Raw genomic sequence first — 11,752 nt, forward strand, 5'->3', positions numbered from 1 at the left:
AGATTGAGGACGAAGATGTCTTCCGGTTGGGCTAGAGGAGGTGACGTCAAGAGGGGTGGCAAGCGGGGGCCTCTTGTAGTCCTGGGGACGTTGTATCTGTGGGCCTTCGGATCGCGTCACAAGTCAGCGACCGAACCTTGGCTGTGGTGGCTGAGGCGGCGAAGGCGGCAGCGGCGGCGACAGCTCTGGGGTTTGCGTCTCGGGGTGTGTCGGCCGCCGCTGCTGCTTGGGCCTGGTATGTACAAATGGCTGGTTAGGATTCTCGGCACCATTTTCCGCTTCTGTGACCGGCCGGTGCCCCCTGCCCGGGCCCTCCTGAAGAGGCGGCGCTCGAACAGGTGAGAGGAGCGAGGGGTGAGGGCTGGCCTGACCGTCCCCTCCCCCACCCTGGGCTCGGCTGGGTAGCGCCGATCCAGCCAGGCAGGCCCCGCTCAGCCCGAAGTCGTAGCTGGGTCTAGGCGATAGAGGTGCGGGTCGCGGATGTCCTGGTGACGTAGTCGCTACCTCCACCCTGCGGCTCCTGATGATGGAAGGAGCTAGTTATCTCTGGAGTGACCGGTGATGGTTAGGATTTTTGATGTTCTTGTCAGAGTCTACGTTGTTTCCTGTCAACAAATGGGTCTTTATCATACTTTGCTGCTCTTAGGTTGAAAACTAAAAATTTGTTTAGGCTCACTGTTTACAAAGCACACTCCCAAGTGTCATCTGTGGGTAATACGTGCAACAGTTAAGAGAAGTGAGATTGATAGCTTGCCTAAAGCCGTTGTGACTGCAAGTACTGTTCTCTTAGCACCGAGACAGCAGCTGTCTTGTTCTGAACAGCTGTCAAACTGTGTGTGTGTGTGTGTGTGTGTGTGTGTGTGTGTGTGTGTGTGTGTGTGTGTGTTGGGAGAGAGGGAGGGAGAGTGGTTATGTGCTTTAAAATTAGTATATGAGAAAAAAATAGGTCCCTCATCCCTTTAAAAAGATCACTAGTCTTTACTCTAAAATTTAGTTAACATTTTGGGAAAACTTAAAGCTCTTCTTACTAAGCACATACCCTTTGGTTTGTCCCTTTTTGTAGTGTGTAACCCCCTGGCCTAAGAATTAGAGAATAAAATACCACACCAATTCTATTCACCCCTCAACTTTTAGTAATCAAGTGTTAATTTCTTTTTTTTTCTTTTCTTTTTTTTTTTTTTTACTAAGCCTCAAGATCATTGAAGGGTGGTTTCTTGGAATTTGAGAGAACAAGATGATTAATACAGGTCATTGATGAAATTGACTATTGGCTGAATTCTTTTATGTGTTCTAGAGAGGGCAAGGTTTCAACTTATTCTTCCTTCCCACCTTTCTATAGGGTTGATATAAGGATCATTTGAAAACATGTTGTAAAGTGCCTAGAATGATGCTTAATATATATAGGGGTAGTATTTATTCTACCTCAAGGGCCTTGTGAGGAGGTTGGTGCATGATAGGCACTTGATACATATTTATTCAATAAGGGAATGTTAATTTGCTCTCCCCTGTCCTCTCTTTTTGCTACAAATCTCTGCTAGTCAGGGATACAGTTGTTTGGAGGTAAAAACCCTGTTCTTTAGCACACATCCTTAATTTAAAAACAACTCTTCTCAATATAAGCCATTTTTCAGCCAAAATGAAGCCAGGAGGTCTTGTTGGGATGTTTAAATAATGAACTCAATGTCATTCTCCTGGGATTCTGTTCATTTTTTTTTTTTGTAAATATGATCATCATAATCATCTTTCGAAAGATAATTAATAGTGTACCATGAACCTTTACCACTGTTGAGGTATAGGTCCAATAACTGAAATTCATTATTACCACTGTAATATAGTTTCCATGAAAAAACTGCGGTGAAATATAACAGCTTTTCTGACTAAGAACTATTAAAGCTTCTATATTGTCTGCTTTTACCTAAAGTAGAAAATGACTTTGGGGGGAGGAAGGGTGTCATATTTCAAAAGGAAATTGTTTATAAGTCATTTCTGGAGAAAAAAAGGAAATAACTAGATCTAGGCTCTTACCTATGTTTGTTTACTAGGTAAAGGATTTGTGGCTAAAATCAAGTTGTACTTTAGCCAGATTACAGATCACTATATGATAGAAAGTTTTGGGTCTCTCAAATAGTTGAAACCATAGTGTTAAGTCCTCAAATGCTGAAGGCCTCCTATAGAGTAGTATTCTTTTTAAAACATCAGTTGGATCTCATTTTATGACAAAGTGGATGGAGGGAGGTGTGTTGTATGAATACTGAGTTTACTTATAGAAATGGTTATATGTGTATATAAATGTGTATATGGATATATATATACGCACATATATATTTTTCTTTTTTCTCTTTTCTCAGTACTCTGTATTCTACAGTGGACACTGATGAAATACCAGCCAAAAGACCAAGATTAGGTATTGAATATTAATTTTAAAAATTAGTTTTTTAAACAAGAAAACTATATGCATGGAACAAAATTCAAAAGGTAAAATGTATATGCCGTAAAAAGTAAGTCTCTTTTATACTCAGTTATCTTTTCTGGAGGTAACCACTGTTATCAGGGAATTCTTTCCAGATGGATAAGCCTGTATGTCGAATATACATTTTAAAATTCTAAATCTTCCTATAAAGAAAAGGTACTTTTTAAATTTGAGAAGAAAACATTGTAAAAATTACTTCAAACTGAGTCATCTAGTTCAGATAGCTGAGTGAATCAATCTAATATGTTGCCCCAAGATGTTTACATTCCCTATAATCTGAAGGGCTAGACATCACTTGGTAAAAGAGAATAAAATTAAAGGAAAAAGGCAGCACGATGGAATACTATAATAATATTTTCCTCATTCTCAAAAAAATACATGAATTTGGATCTACCTTGAGATATAGTTATTAAGAGTGGACATGTCTGCATTAAGATTTCATTTAAATCCAATGAGTACTTACTGAACATGTCTTCCTTCTAAGACCTGTCTTAGGTTCTGCAGGAAATACAAAAAAGAGTTAAGACAAGGTCTCTATTTTTAAGAACCTTAAAATTATAGGAGTATGTGATTATATATGGGGGATATAAGAAAAGCAAATAATACCAGTGTCAATGAGAATATGATAAATGAAATAAGAAAGTAACAAAATACTATTCAATTTTCAGCTGGTTAAGAGTCTCAGTGAATATTTGATGGAGGAGCTAGTATCGGAGATGGATCTTGAAGGTTGGATAGGTTATCAATAGAGAGCAATAGAAGGAAAAACTTTCTAGGTAGAGAGAATAAATAGTAGTGGAAATTTATGTAATTCAGGAAATAGTGAATAGAATTCAGGGAAAAAGTTTGCAAGAGAGGTCAAATTTTGGAGGACTTTGAATGCCAAGAATATTCAAATTCATTAGAACAGTATTTCTCAAAGTGCAGGATAAATTCCAGTCAGGGAATAATTTTAGGAGATACAATGTTCATAGCATTAAGTAACATTGGAATTATATTATATACTAAAAAAAAGTTGTATCCTTTTCAGTTATTTTTAATGATTATTTTAAGCAGAAAATCTTTATTTAATGCTAGTATGTTTTCAATATTTGTTGAATACAGTTGACCTTTGATCAACATGGGGGGTACCGATCACTCTCCCACATCAAAATTGAGAATCCATGTATAACTTGATTCGCCCAAAATTTAACTAATAGCCTACTGTTCACTGGAAGCCTTATCAATAAACAGTTGATTTATTAACATTTTATATGTTAATATGTGTTGTATACTGTATTCTTACAATAAAGTGAGAGAAAAGAAAATGTTAAGAAAATGGTAAGGAAGAGAAAATGCATTTGCAGTATTTATTGAAAAAAAATCTGTATATAAGTGGACCCACACAATTCAAACCTGTGTTGTTCAAGGGTCAAACTACATGCTCATCTCTCCTTTTTTAATAAGTGCAGCTAGAACTTAATGTTGTGTTTTCATTCTTTTCTAAAACAAATAATATTGCTTTACATTAATAGTAGCAATATAAAATTACCTTTCAAATACATTTGATAGCTGCAGGTAGTAAAAAAAATCATAACTTAGTGGAATTACAGAAGGTTCCTGAAATAATTCTGGCAGTCATCCATTTTATGGACTTGTATGTTAAGGATTTCTCCCACCATGATTTCCATGAAATATGTATTATGATTTTCTGGATGGAAACTAGAGAAGGGAACCTAAGCCAAAGGTGAAGCAATGGGTCGCAGAGGAAATACTTATTGGCAGAGTATGTAAAGTTGTATAGATAGCAATGCTGTCCAATAGAACTCCGCCATGATGGCTATTGAGCACTTGAAATGGGGTTATTGTTACTGAAGAACTGAATTTAATTTTAATTAAATTTAAACTTAGGTAACTTACATATAGCTTACTGGCTTCTGTATCGGACAGTACCACTCTATTTGTAAAAAGATGGGTAAAAGAAAAGAAGGAGGACCTTAGAATTGCAGACTCATGATCTTGTAGGTGAAAGGAAGTTTAAGAGATCTTAGTCTATAGGAAAATAAGATGGTCTTATCCCATTTTATAAATGAGGCAGACCTTTTTTTTTTTTTTTTTTTTAAAGTCAGTGAGATCTTTTGACATAATCTTGGGCATACTCAGATTTTGACAAAATTTGTTGGAAACTAAATAATACAGTACTTTTTAGTGTCCACTATTTAACTATGTTATTAAGAGTACCTCTTGTCCTCTGGGTTTGAATGACAGTCTGTGGATTCAGCACCAGTCCCTAAAACTCTTTTTCTACCATTTAAAGCTCAATATTATTAGAGAGAGAACTTGGAATTTTTTCTAATTCCTAAAATGAGAAACTAGTCATTTGCAAACTTTGGTTCTTTCAACTGTTCTCTACAAATTACTTCAAATTGGATTCTGCTTTACCCAGCTATCACATCCTCCCTGTTGTTTAAACTATTCCCTTATCTTTCTAGAAAGTATTTTGTATCTTATGTGTTCTGGAGAGCTTGTTGCTTAAAAGCCATCATTTTAAATTAACTTCAGGCTATTTTTCTCTAAAGCAGAATGTGGCTAAGGTAAAACAGAAAGGAAATTGTAGAAAACAATAGCATAGGAAGTAAGAAAGGAGTAGTGATAAAAGGAGGAAGTTGGTAAAACACTGAAATCTACCCCTCCCCTTGCTTATTTACTTACTTATTTTGTAATCTTTATTTTTGGTGGCAGGGAGGGATGAGTCTGAGATCTTCCAGCACATCTTCTCCAGTAGAGGGATAGCTTTGTTTCATCATACATATTTAAGAATTGGCATATCTTATACTTCACTCATTTCCACCCTGGGCATAGCCAAGATTGAATAGGCACTAAGTAAGTTGTTTAGGATAACTATACTGTTACCTGCCTGGGAAATAAGGACAAATCAGTCAGTGAATGGTGTTTCCTGTAGGATTCTGCCATACCTAGTGACTATGTGCTTTAGGTTTTTAAGTTATGCCCTTGTCTCTTTGATATAGATTCTTTTTTATGTTTTCGGGAGAATTCATTGCTTAAAAGCTGTCATTTCAGGACTTTTCTTTTGTGAATCAGTGTGTGATTTACTAAAGTGATAGTTTCAGGTTTTTATAGCATCCCAGATATTTTACTAAAAAAACAAAAATCACAATGCTGGAATTCCAGTTACTCAGATAGGAGAAAAAATATTTTTACAGATTCTTTCTTATCTCAATGATTGAAAATAGGACTTATAAAAATTGAGAGGCCTTTTCTAAGATACAATCTTATTTTTTTTTTGCTAGAGGCTTATTACTCTATATTTATATGTATATGTAATGTATATTACACTTTCTAGATTGCTTTATTCACCAAGTAAAAAACAGTCTCTACAATGCTGCCAGCTTATTTGGATTCCCATTCCAGCTGACTACAAAGCCCATGGTAACTTCTGCTTGTAATGGAACACGGAATGTGGCCCCTTCAGGAGAGGTCAGTGGGGATAGGGCTCCAATGGGGCTATGGATTTTTGTACTTAATCATTAAAATTAAATTTTAGAAATATTCTCATTTTAGGAATTAATGTGTAGAATGACTTCAGAAATGTTCATGTCTTTATTAGCCTTGATAAAAAGGCCAAAAAATTAAAAGTTAAGACATTACACATTTAAAAAATATTTATAAAGAGACTAATTACTAATAATAAGTATGTGTGAAGACTCTGGAATTTTTATTTTTTACATCATTTTGTGGGTCTTTACAAATCAAACCTTTGATCTTATCGGTATCTCTCCTGTGAGCTAGCTAAATAATCACCAATAGAATGATTTTTTTTTTTTCATATTAGAAACTTATTTAAATTCTAAAATTTAGATACTACAGAGGCGATTCTATTTGATTTTAAGGTATTTTCGAACTCTTCATCTTGTGAACTGACAGGTTCTGGATCCTGGAACAACATGCTGAAACTGGGTGAGGTGGCCAAAAACATTTCTGCTTCCCCCTACCTCCTGCCTCTTTTTCTGAGTTTTGAGAATATGAAAGGATAACACTGTTTTGGGTTTGGATAATAACACAGAAATATTCTCTCTGCCATTCTAAAAAGCAAATAGTTCCCTTTAGAATTGTCTTTGAATTTACTGTTATGTTTTCTGTTTGTATTATCAGTGCATTTAATGTGACTTGGATTAAGTTTCATTCATTTAAAAAAGAAGAAAAACATTTCTCGAGAGCTTACTCTGTGCCAGGCACTGCTAAATTATCAGGAACAACAAAATGAAACCTTTAATAACAAAACAAAATAATAACAAAATAGTAAAATCCTGCGTTTCAGGGTCATCATCTGATTGGGGAGCAACCTTAGGTTCCCAGTTCTTACACTTCGATGGATTAGGAACCTTCATATCATCCAGACCCTTAAATTGAATTGTAATTGTTTTACATACTGTATAAAATGCTATGGTGGGGAAAAATAGGAAGAAGCCAGAGTTCTGAAATGATTGTGATCTCTGCCACACAGGTAGGTTTGTAAAATTTGAAAGGAAGGGTAAAAAGAGCTTTTAGAGAAATTGCGACTTCAGAAGACAAAAGCAGAAGACGCTAAGGAAATGAGAAAAACTTTAGAGTATTGCTTCTCAAACCTTTTTAGTAAAGTACTTCTGATGGCAGAGAAAAGGAACGTAAATATGTACCCCTGAGTCTGAGAATCTAGTTCCAAGGGACCTGGAGCAAAGATGATAGGTCTTTCATTTCATTTTAAAAGTTAATGCAATTAGATTTCATAATCTGTTCATATTGTGTGACTATATAAATGTTTGAAATTATTTGCCATTAAAATTGACATAGGGAAGGGATGGTAGATTTATCTTGTGCCCGATATTTCTCTGGGTTTGTGTAACCTAGTGGGGAAGCACAGGTATTCCTAGGGCAGGTTTTTTGTATAAAGAAGTCCACAGTCTCTAATCTGAAACTCTTGGAGATGTGTTTGGGAATTCCAAACTTTTCCTGTTTAGATATATCATGTTTATTGAATATTATTAAGACACCCATTGGGATTGAACATTGGTTCAGGTTAGGTTTTGCAAACAAATGAATTTAGGTCAGTTTAGGTTTTGCTGCTACTGACTTGTGAAAAAGTTTTCAATTTTAGACCTCTTTGCATTTTGGAGTCCTTAGGGACGCCAAACCTCTATAATAGCAACAGCAGAAAAATGTGGCTGATGAAAATTCGATTACCTTTTTTCAAAGTACAGGAACCATCTCACAAGTTTTAGAAGCTTCTACTGAAACATAGTAACATATGGCAGATTTTCATTTAAAAATACTTATGTTTTCTTGAGAAGAAGAAATAATTTGATTAGATTACTTAGAGTTTGTGATCATTGAGTTCTTTATGCCTCTTGCTCCCAGCAAGCAAAACTAGAAAAGCTTGCCTCTGAATTGTTATTGCCTATTGAGATCAGAGACAAACTAGCACTATTGCTTTTCCTTTAACTTTACAAAGTTTGTTCTGGACTTCTCTGCTGTACAGTAATAAAATTTGAAAAGATAAGACATTTAGTTCTACAGTGTAGACTGCTCACAGATTTTTCTAATGCAGACTGTTCGCAGGTGTTTTGTTCTGTTTTACAATTACAAATGCGTTTTTAAAATAGGTAATAAATCTCCTAATGGAATAAGTGACTATCCAAAGATCAGAGTGACGGTAACCCGAGATCAGCCTCGCAGAGTCCTGCCTTCCTTCGGGTAAGTTTTAAATTCTGCCTTTCTTTAAATGGAAACTTAGCACTTGCTAGGCATTCTCACTTTTATTCTATTATGTAATCTTGTTAAGTAAGTACTCTGAGTTTATCGCCTTGCTGAATATCATGCAGCTAGTGAGAGACCTGAACTCAGGTGTGTGTTACTTTTTCTACCATTTTATATGCCCATATCATCTGATTTTGAAAACCTTTTAAAAAATAATTGTAGTTCACTTTTAAACTTTTTTTGAAGTATAATATACATACAGGAAAGTGCAGAAATTATGTGTTTAGCCTGATGCATTTTCATAAACTGAACTATTCTTAGTAATTTTCTTTTCCTTTCTATGTTCTCACTTTCTAGAATTGCTACTGCTTGGATATTAGATCTTCTGGATTGATCTAATTTTCTTATATATTCTCTTTTATTATTGTCCTTGGCCTTTTTAAAAAAATCTTTTACTGATTTCATTGTTGTTGTTGGCTTCATAGTTTTTAAGTTGTAAGCATCCTACCCCTCCTTACTCCATGGGTTTTTCTTTCTCCGAGCATCTTGTTCTTATTGTAAGGATGCAATATCTTTTCTTATTTCTCTAAAGCTGTTAATTATTTTAAAATTTCTTCTCCTACTTGATTTATCTGCTTCCTCTGAATCATCCCTACCCTTTACTTTGTTTTGGTCCTATCTTTCATATTAGAGTCTTTATTCAAATATTGACTATCCACTCATATTTAAAAATGAGATACTAACTAAAAACTAGAGCTCTCTGGAGTTGGCTAAATGGCTGATTGTGGGGCTAAGAAAGAAAGTACAAAATGAGTTTGAAACATCTTATGCCAGAAATTAAAGGACATGTTGACATAGGGAGAAACTTGAAGGGGCTTTCACTGGCCAAAAATTGGGAACAATTTAAGCATCACAGTAAATAAAGACAGAAATATAGATGCTAGTAAATAAATATATAGTGTGGGAGGGAAAGATCTTTATAGTGGATCCCACCTAGTAAGTATAGAAGGAATGATAGAATTTAAATAAAAAAATCATTTTGTAACTATCATAGTAATTGATATGTACAGGGATCATCAATTGAGCTGAAACTAGTAAGTAAAAGTTTGATGAGGTATGGTATATTTACATAAACTCAGAATACCTCCCCACAAATTACTTATTAATTACAAAGAGAAAAATAGTAACTTTAGGATGGAGAAACCTGCTTGATACCACTGTAACCAAAGGATCAAAGTTAAAACCACCCACAGTGGGACATACTGACATCATGGCCTCTAGATATATTGTACTGAGAAAGACATCATCGCCTAATTCGTATTCCTGCAAAAATCAATAATCTGAATCTAAGAATGTGAAAACTAGTTAAGCTAAATTTAGGGTCCATTCTACAAAACAACAGGCCTGTACTCTCTTCATTATAAAAAGGAAGACAGGCTGAAAAACTGTTTCAGATTAGAGGAGACTAAGGATACATGACAACTAAATGCAATGTGACCGACCTCCTCATTGGATCCTAGATAGGAAAAAAATTACTGCGAAGGATATTTTTTACTATCTTTGGAGAAATTTGAATATGGGCTACATAATATTACATAATGTATCATTGCTGAAGTTCTTGAATTTGGTGGTTGTATTGTGGTTAAGTAAAGGATGTTCTTGTTCTTGGGAGATACATACTAAATATTGAGAGGTGAACTTATTCTCTAAATAAGCATTTAGTGCTTAAGCAGCATCCCACACATCTTGAAATGTTGGTTTTAATTTTCATTCGATTTAAAATATTTTCTAATTTCTGTTTTACTTCCTCTCTAACCAGTGATTATTCTGAAGTGTAGAATTATATTGTTTAATTTCTAAATATTTGGGACTTTCCAGATATCTTTCTTTTATTTAGTTTAATTCCATTATAGTCAGAGAATATACTTAATATGGTTTCAGTTCTTTTAAATTTGTTAACATTTGTTTTATGGCCTAGAATATGGTCTATCTGGTTGATGTTCAATGTGCACTTGAAAAGAGTGCATATTCTGCTATTGTTGGGTGGAGTGTCCTAGTTCAAGTTTGCTGATAATGTTTTACAGGTTTTACTGATTTCTGCCTACTTTTTTATTGATTGATGAGCAAGGAGTGTTGATGTTTCCTACTATAATTGCAGACTTGTCCATTTCTCCATCCAGTTATGTCAGTTTTTGCTTTGTGTATTTTGTCTTTGTTTGACCAGATTCACCAGTTGTTATCATTTTGCCAAATGGCTTTATCATTCTCTGTCATATACATATTTTTTTATGAACCATTTAGTCAATCTTAGACTCATGCCTCTTTAGTCATAAGTACTTGATTGAATATGTTTATTTCTTAAGAATGAGGACACTTACATAAATCAGAAAATTTAATATTGTTATAAGTATATTATAGAATCTTATTTAAATGTCTTTATAATAGTGATTATTTTTACTGTGTACTTATTTTTTTTATCTTTTCTTCTTTTTTCAGTACAGGATCATGTATTACATTTAACTTCATGTCTTGTTGATCTTCTTTAATCGGGAACAACTCTTTAGCCTTTCTTTGTCTTTAACGGCATAGATACTTTTAGAGTACAAAACATTTCTTTTGTAGAATGCCCCTTTTGTCTGATGTTTACTCATGATTTGTTTAGAGTACGTAATTTTTTTTTGCAAAAATATTATATACATGGTGTTGTATCCTTTTTAAAACATCACATCAAGAAAGGTATGATATCAATTTGTCCCCTTATTGGTGATGGCAGGAGAGGCAGTCTCTGTCACCAGCAGCAGTGACTAGGTTGGGGCTTCATGGCTTCCATTGTAGCATTTATTAATTTATATTCATTAATTTAGCATTCAGCAGATATTTATTGAGTGCTTTTTGGCTTAGATCATATACTAGGCTACAGTGGTAAAAGGATATAATCTTATCTTTGTGGAATTTAAAGTTTAGAGGGGGACATAGACAATAATCAGTCAAACCAATAATTAATTCCAGTGATGTCAATTCCGGTGACTAAAGAAAAAGTGCAGTATAAGAGGAGGGTATGTGTAACAGGGGAGCTAATTCCAGAGTTGGGGTTGGAAAGTTAGATATGAGGAAGAAGGCAGAGGCTTTCATTCAGTAGCCCTGGTTATTGGAAATAGACATTCCATAGTGGAATTCTGGGATGTCCTTTGCTCCAGATCTAACCTTTGTAAATAGTAGTTATCTGATTTGTCCAGAGAAAGCTTAACCTGGAAATCCTAATCAGAGAATGGTCTGGATCTTAGATTCTAGCAATTTAAGCAGTTAGGTGGTAACTTGAATATTTTTTTCCTGTCCCTCAGTTTTACTTTGAACTCAGAAGGCTATAATAGAAGACCAGGTGGCCGTCGCCATAGCAAAGGCAATCCAGAGAGTTCCTTAACGTGGAAACCTCAGGAACAGGCTGTAACAGAGATGATTACTGAAGAGGGTGGCAAGGGTCTGAGGCGCCCCCATTGTACCGTGGAGGAGGTAAGCCCTTTTAACCCGATCCTTTTTGAAAACTATTTT

The 11,752-nt window shown here is 34.9% G+C and overlaps 1 protein-coding gene across 1 annotated transcript in view; it reads left to right on the top strand.

The window, feature by feature from the left end:
• The window catches only part of SENP2 (SUMO specific peptidase 2), a 32,173-nt gene continuing 20,421 nt past the window's right edge, over nucleotides 1-11,752 (top strand). The window contains exons 1-6 of the mRNA XM_006925804.2: nucleotides 1-338; nucleotides 2,349-2,404; nucleotides 5,814-5,947; nucleotides 6,361-6,427; nucleotides 8,110-8,200; nucleotides 11,545-11,713. Of these exons, the coding sequence (XP_006925866.1) occupies nucleotides 16-338; nucleotides 2,349-2,404; nucleotides 5,814-5,947; nucleotides 6,361-6,427; nucleotides 8,110-8,200; nucleotides 11,545-11,713 (840 nt within the window). The 5' untranslated portion in view covers nucleotides 1-15. The remainder of the gene's footprint in view (nucleotides 339-2,348; nucleotides 2,405-5,813; nucleotides 5,948-6,360; nucleotides 6,428-8,109; nucleotides 8,201-11,544; nucleotides 11,714-11,752) is intronic.

Source organism: Pteropus alecto, unplaced genomic scaffold, assembly GCF_000325575.1.
Source record: "Pteropus alecto unplaced genomic scaffold, ASM32557v1 scaffold88, whole genome shotgun sequence".
Classification (NCBI taxonomy): domain Eukaryota; kingdom Metazoa; phylum Chordata; class Mammalia; order Chiroptera; family Pteropodidae; genus Pteropus; species Pteropus alecto.